We start from the raw sequence: 21,215 nt of genomic DNA on the forward strand, positions 1-21,215 counted from the left end.
GATTACAGTCCCGTATTAAAGGATGACTCCACAGGCACTGGGTAATGAAGCTTTCGGAGCAGGGCTTGTGTGACAGACTGATAAGAGAGTGGCCAATGCCATTAGTACATAAAAACCGGCAGCCAACAGGAGGGCCAGGTTTTGGACATTCTTAAAAGAGGCTTCCTTATCACACCTCACAGATACTTAAATGGATTTAAACCTAAATTCAGCTCCTGCCGATGGCGAGATAGATGAACGTAGCTGAAAGGTGAAACTGGCAGTAAACCAAGGAAAACCAAACATCACGCCAGTTTATGTCAGTCTATATTTCTTTTGATGTGATTACTGTTGACTCTACTTCACTGGCAACTATGGTTAGGACACACAGGCCAAAAGAAAATATGATACATATGTCAGTTGGACCAGTCCGTGGCAGTAGATCACTTGGGTGAGCTATGCATTTGGGAATGAAGGCCGGACTTTTGGCGGGCGGACGAGCGCTAGCTTGTGTACACAGAAACAGAGTTGATGGGCTGTAACCCTGAGTGATGAGCCTGTGTGCATGTGTGTGTGGACATTGAGGTGTTGAAGTGATACATATTGAACAGCGTGAGAGGAACTCAAACAGAGGGTTTAAACCAGAGTTTGATATAGGCCTAACATACATACCCTTAAAGGGTTAGGTTCACCCAAAAATTAAGTTTCTGTCATTAAGTACTCACCCTCATGTTGTCCCAAACCCGTAAGACCTTCGTTCATCTTTGGAACACAAATTAAGATATTTTTGATGAAATCCGAGGGTTTCTGAATCACACATTGGCAGTAATGCCATTGCACCTTTTGAGGTCCAGAAAGGTAGTAAAGACATTATTAAAATAGTCCACGTGACTACAACCTTGATGTTATGAAGTGACGAGAATACTTTAATGTTATGAGAATAAGTGACGAGAATACTTTTTTGTGGGAAAAAACAAAACAAAAATAATGACTTTATTTAACAATTTGAACCGTTGTCATATGCAGTTAACGTAGTGAACGCAGTGCAGGCTTCCGTGTTTATGTCCGAACGCCGACTCATTATTGGCCAACTCCTGCGTCAGCATCACACGCATGCGTCGTGCTGCTCATGTGTACAGCGTCGGCCAATACTTAGCCAGCGTTCTGACGTAGAACAGAGAAGCTCTGCAATGTGTCTTCAACGTAAACTGCGTAGGAGAATGACACCATAAGGAAAACATATTTCATCAAAAACATCTTAATTTGTGTTCCAAAGATGAACGAAGGTCTTACGGGTTTGAAACTACATGAGGGTGAGTAATTAATGACAGAAATTTCATTTTTGGGTGAACTAACCCTTTAAGCCTGATAAATCTATTACTAGACGTCCAGACAATATAATTGTCCACACAAAAGACAAACCGATTAAGGAACGTACACAACACACTACTGGTCAAAAGTTTGGAATAATTTTTTATAAATAAGTCTCTTAATCTACCCAAGGCTGCATTTATTTGATCAAAAATACAGTAAAAACATCAATATTGTGAAATATTAATACAATTATTTAAAATAACTGTTTTCAGCATCATTACTCCAGTCTTCAGTGTCACATGATCCTTTAGAAATCTTTCTAATATGTCGATTTGGTGCTCAAGTGATTTGGTGATCACATTTTCCACAAAAATATTAAGATGTTTTCAACATTAATAATAATAAAATGAATAATTGATCAATTATGAAAGGATTAGTTCACTTTCAAATGAAAATTACCCCAAGCTTTACTCACCACCTTCCATATTCAAGTTATGAAGAAAGTGTAAAATGGCATCGCGTCAGTCACACTTTTTCTGTAAGTTGAATAGGGAAGGAGTAGGACGTAGCGTAAGCTTTTTAAACTACAAGAGTTCTACACTTCTACACGGTCTGGCGGAAGCTAGATATTTTACTTTATAACTTGCTAAATATGGCTATTTTTTTACACAAATGCATCGCTTCGCTTCAGAAGGACTTTATTAAGCCCCCGGAGCCATGAGGAGTACACGTTTAAGATGGATAGATGTGAATGGATGCACTTTTTTCAGCTAATACTCATGACCCCTGTTCACTGCCATTATAAAGCTTAGATGCATCAGGATATTTATTAATATATCTCAGATTGTGTTCAACAGAAAGAAGAAAGTCATATACACCTAGGATGCTTGAGGGTGAGTAAAGCTTGGGCTAATTTTCATTTGAAGGTGAACTAATCCTTTAATTATTAATACTTGAGCACCAAATCAGCATATTAGGATGATTTCTGAAGGATCATGTGACACTGAAGACTGTAGTAATAATGCTGAAAATTCAGCTTTGCCATTACAAGAATAAATTGCATTTTAAAAATTATTTAAATAGAAAACAGTTCTTTTAAATTGTAATAATATTTCACAATATAGCTGTTTTTACTGGATTTTGATCAAATAAATGCAGCCTTGGTGAGAACACAAGACTACTTAAAAAAAAAACATAAAAAAAAAAAAATCATAATTATTCCAAACTTTTGACCGATAGTGTATATATAGCAAATGGGCCATCCTGAAAAAATAACGAGAATATTGTGACCATGTGAATGGACTATTATCCAAAAGACTGTAGCACCTAATGAAGGCCCAAACACAGATGTGAACGTTGAAAAAATAATCACGGCTGATTGAGCGAAATCAGTGGAATAATTTGACATACAGCAGTGTTGTCTGAAGCTGACGGCAGGTTCTCTGAAAAATATTTTGCCGCGCACAAAGGCTTAGTGGCGAAGTCAAGTCCTTCCCTTAATTACCTGCTATTGTATCACACGTCTCCCGCCCATCCCCCGCCACAGTAGGGTCCCATTTTAACCAGGCTCCCCATATGCCCCAGCTCACTTGTTGGCCTTTCCTCTTTGCCACCATCTGGCATATTAGTTCAGCCAAAATGAAAAAAAGAAAGAGCCAGACACAATGAGACAGAGAGCTAGCCCATCTGCTCCCTGCCAGACTCCCCAATCATTACTACACAAAAGCTGCATTTACCCTGCTACACAATCCACCGTTTTTAAACCTCTTATCCCCTCTGCTATCGTTGCTCGGAGAGGAAGTCATCCCTCAACCTGATTATGGATGCGAGCAAACGTGAACCAAATATGAACAATCAGGGGGACAATACAAGGTAAAGACGCGAAGGAAGCATGGCTGCATGTGTTCGGCCCTACAAGTTCGTCTTGACAGGGAAAACGATCCTCTCAGCCCCCTTGTCAAGTCAGGGCTCGAGTCGCTCACTCTCTCCCCTGACGAACACGCACCAATGAGCATGCCCACTCCGGCGGAAATGGCTGACAATCAAAGTGTTGTCGTCAAACATGGAGCAGTGACGGGGCAAAGATCGCTGCCGTCTGGCCCTCAGAGAGTGCACGCTCACGCATTGATCCACCTTCTATCGGGCTTGTCATCACAATGAACTCACTACTGTGTTAAACCACAGGGGTGATACTGGATACAAATACATTATAGACTTAAAGTCAACTGTGCTTCAGTGGACAACCTAACATCTAGCATAGAAAGTGCATGCTATATGAAATGTATTTAGGTAACAACTATTAGGGTTCCAGAAGTAACAATCTCAATGTAAACAATGTATTTTTTACATAAAAATGCATAAACTGTTAAAGACAGACCTATCATGAGCTCTGAGGTTAGCAGGAGATGATATTTGCTTCTGTAGAAGCCAAAGGTCAGTGTCAATTTAACTTCATCTTTAAAATATTCTAACTGCCAAATTCCCTGTGAAGAACTACATTATCCTCAATCCTAAAGTGGGCAGTGCCTTGAATCCACCAATCAGAGAACTGACTGTTACCACAGAAACGAGAACCACAACAAACTTGCCACTCCCATAAAGCATTTATTCATAACTAATTATGCAATCAAATCAGTCTCCCTACAATCATAAACAACTACTATTATACAAAAATGTTGATCTATACACATTTAATCTATATATATATATATATAGCTTAAATGTGTATAGATCAACATTTTTGTTATTTATATTATATAGTTTTATATTATATATTACAGTACTGCTACTTTTTTAAATAAACAACAAGTATAGTACAAATTACATTTCATTACACATTTTAATATAAGTATAATTATTAATAATTAATAATTAATAATTAATTCATGGCTTAGAACTCTTTATTGGGGATGTTTTTGTAATCCTAGTGGAGAAAATGAACAGAAAAAATACAAAATACACAAGTGGGCGATCACTATTATCATCCAGAAACATTTGTACTGGGCTTTTAAATTGTGCGTTTTAGCAAAATGTGAATTCAAACTGAATGTTTTTCTTCAGAGTTTGTTAAGAAGGAAAAAATAATAGATGCCATTTGCGAAACTTATGGGTTAAGTCTTAATGGAGACGCCAAACACAACGTGTCCTGACCTCTGCATATTCAGACCGCCTAATTGCACATCCAGACTCTGTGCTTTTACAATGCTAGCGAGAAGGCTGCGAGCTATTTCTGGCTGTGTGGTCACACTATTGTGTGGGTGCAGAAAATTCTGCTGCATTAAACTAATTTTCCAGCACCGCAGCCCACGACAACACTTAAAGTGCAAAACAGGTCATCAAGTGGAGTGAGTGGAAGAGTACGTCTAATCCATGTGAGGAGCTCGAGTTAATTCATCAGAGTGCCGGTTTGTCTAAACTGCCATTGCCCTGGCGTTCTGATTACATTAGCAGGGGGAAAAAAGGTTGTTGCTACGAATGGAAGACGCAGCGAGCAGCTGTCGCGGTCCGAGAGGGCTGATGTAAGCCCCTATTCTCAGCGAGTCCGTGCCGGTTTCAATTACGCACTAACCCCTGACCCCACACTGCTTGTAACCGAGAGATGAGAAGAGGTGCTGGGCTTGACGCCTAAGCTCCAAACGGCAAGGACAGAATGGGATTTGGTGGCTCTAAATGAGGAGTTTGTGGCACTGTCCCTTCTCGAAGTGAATGGGATTCCATCTGTAGTGTGTGTTTGGGGGATGGGCAGTTGCTTTTCTTTGCTTTTTTGGAGCGGTTTTCTATAGACACGGCTACACTTTAGACGGTGGAGTGAGGCCACCTCTTCTGTTCTTCCTTCTGCCCCTTTTGACCCTCTGTCTGTGGTCAATGTGGAGATTGCCAGAAAGAGACAGCTGCACTCCAGGCTTCCCGCCTCTGTTCCCTGTTGCTCTTTGAGCCTTTCTCTGTTTTCCATTGATTTCTCCATCACCCTCTCCGCTGTGTGTATCTGCCCGCTTTAGAAAATTTCATCTCTGTGGGGTGGACGAAGGCTAAGTTTCCCAGCCTGAAAATAAGAGAAATTCGAGACCCTTTGGCTTTGGCTTTGTGGCAACAATGTCCTTCCTCTCCAGGCGAAGTGAAATCCCTGGGGAAATCAGATAACATGCAGCCACATACAAAATTCAAGGCCAATAATCAAACCATCAATTGTTGAGATCAAGTCAAATGCGTTTGGCAGACGTGGATGGGCTTTTAAATGCACATCACACGAAACAGCAGGAGCTGGTCTTCCATTACAGTACAAATAATTCATACCCACAGAGATTACTGTAAAGATTAAAAGATATGAGTGCGTTTCAACGCCAGAGATTCCACACGAAACGCGATCAATTTGAGCCTGCGGTGCGTTTGCTGAAAGATGCTGATGCTGGCAGTTCCTTCTCTGATTCAGTAAGCACAGATTTTTCTCCCTAATTATGGTCAAATTACAGACTCTGGCTGTGGGATCACCAGCCTCTCCTCCCATTCTCTCCCACAATCCTTCATTCTTCTGCGAGGACGGGGAAAATGCGACATATCTGTTTTAAAAACTTGATGGAGCACGTTGTGGTGAGCTGAAAGTGTTTACTAAAAGGAGCCATTTTGGAGTTTCACATTTTCATGAACTCACACAATTTGGCAGAAACCTCTCTAGCTCTTCTTCCAAAAAAAAGTAGCCGATTGTAACAGGACCATGGTACACTGATGGTATCAAATGGCTGATAAATACCATGGTACTGAATTATTACTATTTTCATGTACTATGGTCTTTACTAAGGATATGTCAGTTGTCCTGCCTTAGGTGTTTTTTTGGCTTTGAGATATTTTATTTTCTGAATTCATGAAGTACAGCTACATTCATACTCCACAGACAGACATATAGACCAACGCAATGCTGTTTTTAGAGCATCTCGCTCAGCTATTATTGAGTTTTTAAAGGGTTAGTTCACCCAAAAATGAAAATTATGTCATTAATTACTCATCCTCATGTCGTTCTACATCCGAAAGATCTTTGTTCATCTTCGGAACACAAATTAAGATATTTTTGATAAAATCTGATGGCTCAGTGAGGCCTCCATTGACAGCAAGATAATTGAACACTTCATGTGAGTACAATGGCTCAACCTTTACATTATGAAGCGACGAGAATACTTTTTGTGCACCAAAAAAAAAAAAAAATAAAAAAAAATAACGACTTTTCAACAATATATAGTGATGGCCGATTTCAAAACACTGCTTCGAAGCTTTACAAATATTTTGTTTCGAATCAGTGGTTCGGAGTGCCGAAGTCACGTGATTTTAGTAGTAGTGTTTTGAAATCGGCCATCATTAAATATTGTTGAAAAGTCGTTATTTTGTTTTTTTAGGCGCACAAAAAGTATTCTCGTTGCTTTATAATATTAAGGATGAACCACTGTACTCACATTAACTGTTTTAAATATGTTTTTAGTAGCTTTCTGGGCATCTGAAAGTGTTAATCATCTCGCTGGCAATAGAGGCCTCACTGAGCCATTGGATTTTATCAAAAATATCTTAATTTGTGTTCTGAAGATGAACAAAGGTCTTACAGGTGTGGAACGACATGAGGGTGAGTAATAAATGACAGAATTTTCATTTTTGGGTGAACTAACCCTTTAAAGCTGTTGTATTAAATGGTTAGATCATCCAAAAATGAAAATTCTTTCAGTCATGGACTTTCAATGGAGGGACAGAAGTCTCTCAGGTTTCATTAAAATATTTTCATTTGTGGCTCAAAGATAAATGAAAGTCTTATGGGTTTGGAGCAACATCTCATTTTTGGGTGAACTAACCCATCTTCTGTATACACCTATAAAATGCACCTGATCAGAATCATATGAACTCAAAACCAGCCTAATTATACAGGTCTACCTTGTGACCTAGGAAGTCACAACTAGTTGATTTTGAAAACAGTAGTTTAGCACATCCCTAGTATTTACATGGTACTCCAAGAGACTACAAAGAATAGCTATATACTACTGTACCATGAAGCATGTCGAAAAAAACATGAAATTACCATGGAAGCCATATCCAAAAATCATTCTACTCATATCATTCTGTTATCCCAAATCAAAAACAGCCTGAAATATTCAAAAAAGACCCTTTACACTCAAGATATCCGGATTACATGCAAGTCAATGAACTCGCTCAGTCTAAATGCCACAAAAGGTTAATGACTAGCTGTTACGTTACTCTATGGCACACACTGGACACACTTCATTTGACAAGCAGCCAAAAAGCTGAAAGCCCAGAAAATGCAATTGTATCATCTAGGCCCAGCACAAATGTGATTTTTCTTTTTTAAAGAGAAGAGCACAGACTTCAAATACTGTGTGGAATATTCAATAAAAAGGCCATGTCAAACACAATGTTCACAAAATTGAGAATATGAGCTGGAAAGCTGTAATTGGCATGATAAAATGTAGAAAAAAAAAACATGTCTAAGTAGTTAGTTCTTATAGGAGCTAGCTTAAGATCTTTAGTCAGATGCCATAGTTAATTTGACACAAACAAGGATAGGAGAGACAGAAACAGAAGAAATATTTCATACAAAGAGATATGTAACTCAAAACATTTAAATTTCAACTAACGAATGATTTATACAGAAATTAGTTTTTCTAATGCTTCATGAATGAGGTCCAATATGTCGTACTGTCATTGGTTGCATCTATTTTTCATAACCCATTCTTTCTCAGAATTATGAGTTTAAAATCAAAGGTATTCATATTAATTATTTCATATTCATAATGATGAACAAAAATCACATTATAAATTCACAAAATAAATATTTTGTTATTGAAAAAAATATATAAACAGGCTTCCATTGAAAAGACATTTTCTATATTTTATATGCTGACCATGGCTCACGCTGCAGTCAAATTCAATATGCCATCTAATCTGACTACGATCCATACTGGCTATTGCTGTAATACCATATCACATCAACACAACAGAATAATCACATGACACAAGAAAACAACAGCACTTCCAAACAGTGATGGTGACACTAACCCTTTTTCTGGGGGGTCCTTTATCTTCCTCCTTCCCTCCCTTGCCGCTCTTGGCATGTTTGGCGGTCTTCTGCTCTCCTGGCTGCTTGATGGTGATGCGAATCTCAGGAGGACAGATGTAGTTCTCCAGGTTCTTAGGAGGCTTCTTGGCCCGCTTGGTCGTTTGGATCTTCAACTTTAGGCTGCCTTCTGAGAAACTGGCCTCCTTGATGGAGAATTCCTGCTCCTCCAGCCCATCTCCCTGTCCCCACCTCTCACTGTCCGCATTGGAAGTGACATCCATGTCCTTCCCCAGACCGAGGTCTTCGTCCTCTTCATGGTCCTGTTGCTCTCCAGGTAAAGGGAGGCTCTTCATCGGACTGGCGAGGAGACCCACCTCACTGAGGTCTGCTCTGTTGATGGTGGTAACAGTGGAGAAGAACTCCTCATTTCCTTTGGGCCGGGCCGTCCGATTAAGGTCTCTTTGCTCCATTGACAATCTCAAAGCTTGGCCCAAGAATCAGGAAACAGGGACCCAAAAGGACAGTTGGGCACCGGACCGGGTGATTGAGTTTAATCAGAGAGGGATGGCTTTTGGCTCTAGTGCTCCCGGAATCTTATAAATCTCGCTAAGGTGGAGTTTTTCCCAGGTGAAACTGAAAGTACAGTCAAAAAGAGCAAAATATTAGTTGATTTAAACTATAAACACATTTATATATGTCCAGACATACCAAATCTCATTGAACAAGCAAAAAAGGTCTGTATCAAATAATTTACACATCACATTCTCATTTACATGTGTCTTAACCATACCGATAAAGCAACATGGCTAAATCAAATTTCTTTCAGGGTTAATCCGAGAGTTTCTGTTGTTCTAACAAGTCCCAACAAGTGACAAGTCGTATTGTTAGCACTTGGTTTCTATTTCTGTTACATAGTGTTGTGTAGCCCAGCTCCAGACAAATCTCATAAGTCCAGTGAGGGAAACATAGATGTGTACCAAAAGTCTTTTTAATTATTATTAATCAGGGATGCACGAATAATTTTATCAGAACTATATAAGATACTGGATGATATTAAAGATTTTGTTTTATTGATTCGCTTTAAATTTTAACCCTGTTTTTACATTTAGATTATTTTTGCCATCATCTAACGCTCACTTAATCTTGACAAAAACATAATTTCACTCAAAAAAAAAAAAAAAGTCTCAATCTGTAGCAAATCTCAAAAAGAAATATCCATTTTTAATACTGCACATTATAATGCTGAGATGCATTTAAACCACTGATTTTGGTTTTTACTAACATTTTATTTTACATTTATTTAGACAAATAGTATACTATATAAATAGTATATAGAATTTTAAAATCGTCCATTTATCAGTTATTGGCCATTACAGTTTATTAATAGAATTCAAATATCATTTTTAAACATTTCAGAATGTCAGAGCCTGTATGTAGTGATGAAATACCGTAATTCCTATTTAAGTGGGCAAGGTGAATTACTGAACAAGACAAATGCACCTTTGTTAAACCACCAATTAATCAGGATCAGGGTTTAAGCACACAGTCTTCAACCTGAAACAGTTCTACTGCTGGCTCCAGGCAAACTCCCTGACACCATAATTACATTGCTGACCAGCTCATTTGCTTTAGTGGTCAGTTGAGTAAGCCTAGTCACGGTGTGAAAGTCAACAAATGAGGCCTCTGGCCCAGTGATAAACACTTTCCAGACATCAAACAAACCACAACCTGAGTGACCACAAACCTGGAAAAGCCCAATTAGGGTTGAATATAACACCTCCGCAGCTCACATCAAGTTGGGTATTGAATGAATTTAGCATAATTTTTGGGGGGATACCAGCTTTCAACATATCAATTATTTCAGTCCAAACCACAATCCATTGACTGCACAACTAATTCTAAAATGCATTCTGATTGGCTCAGACTGATGACATACGGATGTTATGTCATACTCATGTCAAGTCCCAGAGACACACACAGTAAAGCCTGACAAAACAAAGTTGACAATAGCCAGAATGGTGGACAGTGGCAAATTTAACACTAATCCTTGAAATAAGCAGTTTCTATTTTTGAGAAGAGATCAACACAAACTCTCCATTCCCCAAGCGTCAGTCGCATGATGTCAGTATTGATGTATATCGACTGAGGGTTCGGCCGCATCGAGCTCAGTCTCTCATCTGCTCTTGGCTTGTTGTCAGACAGAGCTCAGTGTCATTTACCCTTTCAACTGCCAGACAGGTGACAGATGAGAGGCTACTGAAAACAACGGCAGCTATCGCAAGACAGCCTGGATCCACGCTAGACTAAACAGCTCTATCTATCCATCATATCATGACAGTCAAAATGGCATGTTTCTCATTCCAGCCCATGCCGACTCAAACACAGCCATTCACAAATCCTCAATGAAACCCAGTTGTTTATCTTACTTGTCTATACCTAGTGTCCTGATGCATCTTGGGTGTTCTAGCTATTTGGCAAACCAACTAAAATTGTGACGTAAATTCATCATGGACACGTACACACTGCAGTTAAAAATGGTTGTCACTCCTCTTTAAGGCCTTAATACTGTTCTGTACAAACATGGTTCAGTATGGAAAACTTTCTCCGCCTTGAAGCAAAAAATATATATATATGAAAAAAGTAATTGCGATTTTTATTTATCATAATTATGACTATTCCTTACAATTGTGACTTGAGTATTTTACAGTTGGGACTTTATTTCTTGAAATTGTGACTACATTTCTTTTTTTCTTACAAATTTGAATGTATATCTCAAAATTGTCAATAGTTTGCGCAATTGAGACTTTATTTCTCGTAATTATGAAATTATTTCTCAAAATCGCGTCTTTAAACTTTAAAATTTATTTATTGTGATTGTGACTACATTTTAAATAATTGCAACTTCACTTCTTACAATTTGTATATTTCATAATTAGGGATGCACTGAAAATTTGTCTACCGAAAATTTTCAGTTTCGGGTCAAAATGGTTTTGGAGGGCTAAAATCAGTGAGCAAAACAGATGTTTAATTAGCACTTCTCCAATGACTGTGTTCAGTGTCTATTTCGTGCACACAACATGGATAAGCTACAACAGTTAAACGTGTCAGCTGTGTGGACACTAGCTCTGGAATGACAATATTAATTTCTCGAATTCACTTCCCAAGTATTAAGTATTGTCCCTCATAACCAGTAGTATAACAAGCCTATAAGCAAGCTTGATTGTTATTTTAGTTTGACATGACAGAAAAAAATGAAAAAGTTTTGTGTTGGCTGTAGGGCTGGGTAAAAAAAAAAAAAAAAAAAATCGATTTTAACTTTTACGAACCAATATCAATTCTTAAATCCCAAGAATCGATTAGTCTAGACTGTTTTCAGTTGATGAATGAATAGAACATTGTAGCACTCCTCCAATCCAATAAATGGTAATTAGCTTTGTGCTTTGTTACTTTTGATATGAAACAAAGTCTGTCAAATTCTGTCCATTTTATTACGAAATTCAAAAAATAACCGTTTTGGTGCTGTTTAATGTGGCGTGACAGATCGCTGAAGCGCCTCAGTTCAAGAGAGGCGCTTTAATACCAGTTACAGCGCAAAATAAACATGAATGATCATCTGAAGGTATGTTGAAAGATACAGTACAACTTGCCGAAATCCGTATCCTGTCTCATGGAATAGCTCAATCAGTGTTTCAACCGGGAAAGACGTCAATAAAACAGCTTGTAAGCAATGTCACGTAATGTCACATTTACCTCAGAAAACCATTAGTGACCATAACTCGTTAGTCAGCTAGAAAAACTGATTTCCATGTATAGTTTACAGCATTAGTTGAGAGATTTTTTGTTGAGAAAAAATTTGCCATGTACTGTTCCTGATATATATATATCCAAAATAATCGATATTGAATCAAACCGAATTTAATCGAAATCGAATCGAATTTTGAAATTTGTGTCAATACCCAGCCCTAGTTGGCTGTAAAAATACTCCTTCACCTTGCTCATCTTCCAAGTGGACATTTCTCTGAACCCGCCACGAGTTCTAAGGTAGAAAATCCGAGGTAAAATGAAATGATTTTGTTTTCTGCTCCTTCAAAATACATTACTTTTAAAATGTAACATTAACATGATGGTAATTTAAAACATTAAATGTGCAAAAAAAAAAAAAAAAAAAAAAAAAGAAATGACTAGTTTCCAAGTCAACTAGCAGCAGCAGTAGGCCTATCGTTTAATCAACTAGTCTCACACATCCCTATTCTTTACTATAAGTGTCCAATCAGATCACCCTAGCAACCACCTATAGTAACCACTCAGAATAACCTAGCAGCTATCCAGAACAAATATCCAATCAACCTACAACCACTCAAAACATGTTTGTTTCAAGTTACTAGCACCTATTTTGTAAAAAATATATCTACACAATATATGACTTAACTGTTGGCATTCATGTTTTTTGTTTACAAACTGGAGTGATTTTTTTGTATGCACATGTAACAATTCACTTCCGCGTAAGTAAATACGGTTGTTCACATAGCCAGTCAATAATCAAGGCTGTAGATTTCTTGACTCAGTGTGACTCCTGGTTGTGTTTGTCTAATCCATACACTCACAAAAATAATGCCCCTTACACAATACTAAACCCCAACACCCAGTTTATGTAACAGAAAGCCCTGTCTGGTAGAGTGGGCACGCTAACTGCACACTAATTGTGTAAGAAAACAGTCAGCTCATAAACAGGTTTATTATTATCACAAATATGCCCCGGGCAGACCGTGGGTAACTACAACACATAAAGCAGTTCTGTGTCAGCAGCACTGCCTGTGGCAGACTCAAAGGGGGGGGATATATTCAGACACTCACACTCAAGAGGCTTTACATACTGATCTGCCCTCTTTTCTGATGCATCTCAATTAAGATGATCAGAGCATCGGGGGGGCAATTATCTGAACGAATTCATCTAGTTCAGCTGAACAAAATCAGCTCAACTGGGTTATGATTATAAATCAATCAAATGTGTTTCAATGGTGGCTGAAAAGTACAGAAATAAACTGTAATAAAGGCTTAACAAAAAGGATGGTCAGCTGACCTGGGTCTGGCTGAAAGAACTGCCACTTGCCCTGTCAGGCCAGTGCAGTGGTGTCACTAATTCTTACACATACATTTTTTTATAACTTAAAACTGGTTGAGTGATGTATTGAACATTTCTGTTGCAAATTTAACATTTTAAACTAGTCTTCAAGTTAAAGTTATGTAGCTAGAGTGATAGCTTTGGTAATTAGTGAAAAAAAAAAAAAAAAAAAAAAAAGGTGCAATTTCTGATTAAAATGGGCATTAACAATACCTTTATGGAGCTGTATATATAATTTCAATAATATATATATATATATATATATATATATATATATATATATCTCTTCAATATACATTTTATTTAAAATACGTTTTAAAATAAAAATGTGCCAGTGAAGAAGTTGGCAGGGCAAGCATAATCTGAACTCCTAAAAGACCTTACTATTGATGCCTGATTTTAATATGACACTATACTGTTTACAAGTGAGATGTACAGTATGTTCTGGGTTTCTTTCAAAGCCTGTGCTCAAAGGACTTTTTTGAACTGACACAATCTGTAGTCGGGTGTCAGGACTGTGTGCTGTGGTGAGAGGATTCCTCTCTGTCCCCGTCCCTTTTAAGGTCATGAAAAGAGAGCAGGCTTGAGGTAGACTCACAAATAGCCTTGCCAAACAACCATGTGCTCACACTTTGTTGAGGTCTGGTGGTAAACACAGAGGAAACTCTAAGTAGCTTTATTATCATCTTTTTGATAAGATACCAAAGGGATCCAGTTACAATTAAAACTCTTTTGAAATAATAAACATAATTTGATTCTCAATTGTTTACAATAATTGTTCTATAAGTTTCCCATTTTCTGCAGACAATTGGTCTTTATTCTTATCTTATATCTAATGAGTATTTAAGACCATTAAATGCCACAGAGGCCTTCAGTTTGTGTCTTATTATACTCTATTCATTGGGGTGTCAATATTAGGGCTGTGTGATAATACTAAATAATCGACTATATTTTTCATTTAAACATTTTAATGTATGAAACATGCCATGCAGAGACTTCTGACAACATTTCCAGGTGATGACCCAAATTATTTGTTGAATCAGAGTTTTGAGTCTATTTACTTAAATAAACAGTTTGCAAAGGAACTGATTCAAACAGACTGTGTTTTGGTTACTAATCAAGGCAAGGACAGATACTGATGAATAATGAACAATTCCTTCATGCATATCGGTCTTCTCTGTTTGGACATCGTAATTTTTAATCAAAATGTCATAATAACTGGATCTTGTGGAGAAAATGACTACAGAAGAGGATTAGGGCCAAGCAATAATAAAAAAAATAAATAAAACCATCTTGAGGCTAAAGTCATTATAATGCAAAAAAAGTTTTTTGAGAAACTCGAAATACAATACAATCAGAAAATACTCACTAAATTTCGAGAAAAGTCTAAATGAAATGTTGAGAATAAACTCATTAAATTGAAAAAGTCGTGTTTCGAGAAATAACTCGATGTCAAGTTAAAGGTCGAGGAAAAAGTTGAAATAAAATGTCGAATAACCTCATATTTGAAAATAAACTTGTGTTTATTGTGTAAAAAAAACTTGTTAAATTTCGAGAAAAAAAGGCTGAGAATTGCTGAGAATTATCTCATTGCATTTCGAGTTGTTGAGAAATCACACATTCGATCAGTCTCATGTTCATTGCTTACTGATAGAGAACATGACAGAGTTGGATCACTTAGTAAAGCTATATTTTAGGGTTTCTTTCAATAACTAGTAATAGTAATAGTCCAATTTGCGCGATTTTGTCCAACATGAAATAACGACCAGTGGACACGAAAAGGACCATTCTAAAACACTTAACGTGAAAAACATTTAAGGTGGGATAATGTCCTACGACAGTGGTATTAACAGACCAAACTCAGGAAACATCATACTAATAAAGCATACTATATGTACAGATAAGCAGATGAGTTTATTCTTGACATTTTATTGACTTTTTTCTCTAATTTTAATGAGTTTTTTCTTGAAACACAACGATTTTATTCTCAATATTTTATTTCGGATTTTTTTCTCGAAAAACTGCAAGTTTAATCTTTATAATGCATTATAATGACTTTAATCTCAAGATTGTTTTTTTTTTTTTATTATTATTGCTTGGCTCTAATCCTCTTCCATAAAACGACAGACTTCTCACTGGTGACAAATGCCAGACTTCTCCAATCATTTACGCTCATAATCGACTGCAATTTTGCATTCATTTCTAAATACAATACCACATCTCAAAATTCAACCAACAAACGATGGATAAAAAAAGTCCTCACCCTACTTTTTTTTCCACAATCCGCTATACTAGGATGTATCACAATAAGGAAGAAAAGATGTACCACTAAATTTGTTTCGTTGCAATTATAATGAACAAATAAAAAAATTAAAATCATTAGCCTAGCTATTTACAATGTTGCTTAGTTTTATATGCAAAGCAAAATGACTGAAAATAAATATGGTAAATACTAGGGGTATAAATACATGTATTCGTCCCAAACCGTGACGTCCGTATCGTAACGGTTCGGTGCATGCAGTCACATGACGGTCAGTCACAGGCGATTCACACTCCAATCCAGAAGGGGGCACGTAGTAATGCAACTCTGTTTGCTAACCGCCACAACAGGAAAAAGCACAGAAGAACAAACGCTCAAATGATATGTTTACATGTTATCTCTCAACCAATGTTTCGACTGTGGAAAGATATAAATAAAACAGCTTGAGAATATCTCACATAGCATTACATTTACCTCAGGCATTTAGTGTTGACAGCATGTTAGTTCACTAAAGAAATTAACTCTAGAGAGGAGCATTTTGCATATTTAATAGTGTTGGGTACCGAACTCGGTACTTTTAAGGGCACCAACCGAATTACGTCGGTACTACCGAGTACCGATTCACATTAAATCAATTGGTGCCAAATTTCGGTACCTGAGAACACATCACAAGAGGTACGTTAGAGAAAGAGAGAAGAGAGAGACCATGCGACGTCACCCCTGCAACTTGTTTAAACGCAACACACAGGGCAATGGCTAAACGTTCTGAAGTGTGGTTAAATTTCACAAAACTAGATGCAGACTGAGACAATGCAATTTGCAATATGTCGATAAAAACTTGAAACATGCTTACTCCAGTCCATATATGATCTATGATCCGTGTTGCAAGCATTGTTAATCTCATTGCGGCGTTCCGCGCAGAAACCGCTCTCATGCGCGCTCAGCATGTTGTTACTTACATACTAAATATTGTCACAGTCATATTTTCCAAGTGTTGTCAAACTCCAGCTCTGACAGCATCGTGGGGAAAATGAAACACTTTTGTGTTACCGTGCTGAGGAAACATACACTCACGGCACGTGTCCGAACGCAGCGCTGAACAGCAGAGGTGAAGAACAATGCAAGAAATGGTCTTTCGTGACATTTGAATTCTCTGCTGTAATGTGATCTCATGCATACTACAGCGCACACGTAACAGTTTATTGTCATCTAGTGTGTAAAATTTTTAAATGTTGAAATTGAGACGTTTGGGCTTATTTTTTTTTTTTTCACTGAAATAAATGTTTTGTTATTACACAGACAGTAAAGTACCAAAAAAAGGTACCGTTAGATACCGAATTTCAGGTACCGATACTGGTACCGGTTAAAATGTGAATACCCAACCCTAATATTTAAACATTTGTACATAAAACCACAGTTTACTAAAAAAAAAAAAAAAAAGCAATTTTATGTTTAGTTTTCTCCCCCTTGCTGTACCGAACCTGTACCAAACCGTGATTTCAAAACCGAGGTACGTACCAAACCGTCATGTCTGTGTACCGTTACACCCCTAGTAAATACTGGATATGGATCCAATCCCAGCCTAATTGTTATTGCCAAGAAACATAGTGAGGAACAGAAGTACAGTCTGTTCAATTGAGCTTCTTTCAACTGGAATTTTTTTTTTTTTTTAAAAGGCATATTTTTTGTGTTTTGTCAGCTTGAACGAGCGAACACCCATGCACACAGCAGCACACCATATTGAACGGACTGTACTTCTCCCTCACAGGCTGATTTTCGTTTGTGTTAAATCAAATAAGGCGTCTACTCTGGCTAACATCAATAGACCCCTCAAAAGTGGCACAGTTCTACAAACGAAGGGAAACTTCACAATCCCGGCCATATTTGTTCAAGGGAGACATCAATTGTCATGACACGGCTGAATTACACACTCCATGTGCCGTAGCTTCGGGCGGCTACACAAAGTATATTCTACATCAATGGTGGGACGCAAATAAACAATCACTGGTAGCGTGAGGTTGCCAGGTTTGAAACAGAATTAAACCAAATGTGTCTGCTGTCTAAAAATCATGCTTTCTTTTCCAGTGCCTTGACCAGACACGGTCACACAGTGAAAGGAGAGGCTGACCATGATGTTAATTTCAAGGCCAGTTAGGAAATCTAGTTTCTTGAATGGCTGAGCTGCCACAACAGTCAACACTAATGGGTCAAGGTGCTAAAGTGACATGAGAAATGATTTTCCAATCCAATAACCTCAAAAAGACAACACAACCAATACAAGTAGGCCTGCAAAATAAAATCACAATTGCCTTGTATAATCAAAAAGCTGTTAATAAATATACTTTAAAAAAAAAAAAAAATGTACTGTTTACTTGCACTCTTTGTTGTTAGTTACTACACAGGGTACTGTTTTTATTGGCAGCAGACTGTGGGCAAACCACGACTCAACTGGCCGCCGCCTTAAACACACTACTAAACAATCCTACATCAGCAACTGCTGCCGTTCACCATTCCCACCAGTTTGCACTTCTCTAATGTAAGTCTATGAAGATCTGTGCATTGTAGTTGTAGATTCAATTTTATGGAAATTATCCAAAAAATAATTAATTTAAAGAACGTATTGTCACTTTAAATATTTACTGAGGTCACAGTACACCGTTTAAAAAAAATCTGTAATTTTACTGTTTTATTGTACAGATTTTTCCCGTATTTTTTGAAGTTACATTACGTAACATTCTGTAACTGAGAAATATGCTGTAAATATGCATGCCCAATGTTAAAATAACATGAAAATAATGTAACTGAATAAACATAACATTCACATTTTTAAAGAATTTTTTTGTTTTATCACATAAAAATACTGTTACTTAGCCAATTATGCAGAGTATATTATTCTATGAAGCCGTTTTTTTGCAAACTCATTCTAAGCAGCACTCCAGTTATATATGAACCGGGCAGTTGACTTGAAAGAGGGGTGAATGCAAGCTATCCGAAAGAACCAGTTTGTGGGGGGGAAAAATAAATAAATAAATAAATAAATAAATAAATAAAATCAGATTTCCCATCACTACACTGACTGACCACACCTTGTTCCGCTTGTCTAAGTAGTTCTGCTCCATTCAATGTTGAAATACGTGGACATTTAAATGACAACTATGAAGATTTTAAATATTCAAACTGACGGAATTCCCGCCCCAGCGCAAGGATACAGTTTCTTCTAGCACACATTGGAGCAGCTGTGCGATGGGAGTCATTCGATCGTAAACACTGCAGTCTTTCATGGATGTGTGGAGTGAAAATCTGTCGTTAAACTAATGTTGACTGTGTGTGTGTTTTAAACTTTGGGTGCAGACCGTTAATAATTTAAAATGTTTATGATGTTTAAAATTAAGGTGTCAGTTGACGGTAAGGTGTAGTTTTGTTTTTTGATCAACATTAGCCAAGTCCTACTCCCTAGTTTTGCTGTTTTTAGGCTTTCCCTTGCATTTTGTTGCTGAATAACTGCCATTTTTCCACCTGAGGGAAAAGTTGCGTGGATTTAGAATAATTAACCATTGTTATATACAAGACATGAGTATAATATAAGAATTTGGAATTTTTAAGGCATTCGACTAGGGCTGGGCGATTTTTCCGATTAATTCGAATTTAATGTTTTGCCTCGATTTTATTATTTTTTAAATCAAGAAATCGCGATTTTGAATAAAAAAAAAAATGTTAGCAAGCGTTACAATTAGACATGTTGACAATACAGCAATGATAACCGTATTAGGAGAAGAAAATGATCCGACCTCAAGATGGCGCCGGCGCGTCTGATTAACCGCTCTTATGTGACGCTCTATGAGCTTAGAACACATCACTATTTTTAAGCGGCTGTTCATTCGGAAATGCTTTATTGCGTTACAAAAACGAGACGCAGGCAATAGAGCGAGAAAAAAAGGCAAAGATATTAAACGCGAGTGGAGCTTTTTTTTTTTTTTTTTTTTTTAATTTTTTAAAAACCGTGTTTTTAGAATGCCGTTTAATGGGTAAAACGCTGAAAAAGACGCGAGACACAATTGCAACACCAAAACGTGTCCGCCAAACATAAAAACAATAGGACAAATAGCGCAATGGAATGCAAAAACCTGTAAACCTGTTTGATATTTCATGTTTGCATGATGGTGACAGGCTGAAAGCTGCTGTTGTTTTCTGTTTTTACAAAGCATTTGCTGTTAATAATAGCCTATTACTGGTGTTATTTATTGCTATTACTTTTTTGGCTAAGAAATATTTAGCATTTTCTTATTTTATATTATTTCTGAGTATATAGGATGTGTTTAAGATAAGTTTGTACAACATTTGCCTTCATATTTCAGGCATATTTTCTGCAAAGATATTTAACAAATTGTTTTACATTTACACCATGTTGATCACTTCATGTGTGGTGCTCTTTGAATGGAACTTTTTTTTTTAACAGATTGTTAATAAAGAGAATGTTTCTTAAATCATATTGTAGTTAAGTTAAGTTGACTAGTTGAACATTAAAAAATAAAAAAATAAAAAAAAATAATAATAATCGAAATTTTATTTTTTTGCCATATCGCCCAGCCCTACATTTGACTCTAAAAGCTCAAAAATGCCTTTTTCTTCTGAGACCAGGTTCATTGGGATGCCTTATGTACTAAAATTCAGTTGGGAGTCATTAACTAAATGGACTGCAAGGTCAGCTTAGCTTTCTGAAATAGACACATTGATGGTACATGTTGGAATTTTGACTTCATGCTGTGTCAATGTGTGTCATACACTATTTTTATGTATCCTTATACAGTATGTTCAAATATAATTCATGTTCTACATTTTAGCTTAGTATATCATGTTCTGTCTTGGCGGGAAGGTGCGGTTCAAACAGTTGAATGTACTAGTTCTAGTCAGTTTAAGCACCGTTCTAAATTAATGTGCTGCCTTCATTAAAGCGCACACACAGAAACAGGAACACAGAAACTGATCGGGTTCAATACATTTTTCTTTGGATTTTTGTAGAGTTATGAATTAACATGTCCCATGCACTCACATGTTACTCACATTCTCTCTCTCTCTCTCTCTCTCTCTTTAGATAAGTTGCTGATATCAAGGTGAGGTGACAGTTGCACCATTAAAAGATAATATTTAATATTTGCTGGAATTGATGTTCTTTGGGTTCAGTTAGCCACAAAAAGTTACAGATCCCGTCTCTTGTGTATAACAGGAAGTTCTTCTTTGGCAGCAAGAGTACTTTGTTATCTGTGGACCAAATCATTGTTAATAGCCACCTGTTAATCACCATCCTCAGTGATGCTGCTGGGTTGATGTTTTCCTCTTACAAATGCCTTAACATATCATACCCAGCAGGCCAATGAGCAACACTGAGATTCTTACCAAGGTAAGAAAGCAGTATTTAATTTCATACATCAAATCAGTTATGAAACACTCTCTCTGGCTAAGTCTACACTAATCTACACATTTGAAACACATTT

At 37.1% G+C, this 21,215-nt stretch overlaps 1 protein-coding gene across 1 annotated transcript in view; it reads right to left on the minus strand.

Moving 5' to 3' along the window:
* Positions 1-21,215, minus strand: part of setbp1 (SET binding protein 1) — a 70,935-nt gene that overhangs the window by 38,927 nt on the left and 10,793 nt on the right. The window contains exon 2 of the mRNA XM_051894204.1: positions 8,341-8,974. Coding sequence (XP_051750164.1) covers positions 8,341-8,811 — 471 coding nt within the window. The 5' untranslated portion in view covers positions 8,812-8,974. The remainder of the gene's footprint in view (positions 1-8,340; positions 8,975-21,215) is intronic.

The sequence above is a fragment of the Ctenopharyngodon idella genome, chromosome 5 (assembly GCF_019924925.1).
Source record: "Ctenopharyngodon idella isolate HZGC_01 chromosome 5, HZGC01, whole genome shotgun sequence".
NCBI lineage: Eukaryota > Metazoa > Chordata > Actinopteri > Cypriniformes > Xenocyprididae > Ctenopharyngodon > Ctenopharyngodon idella.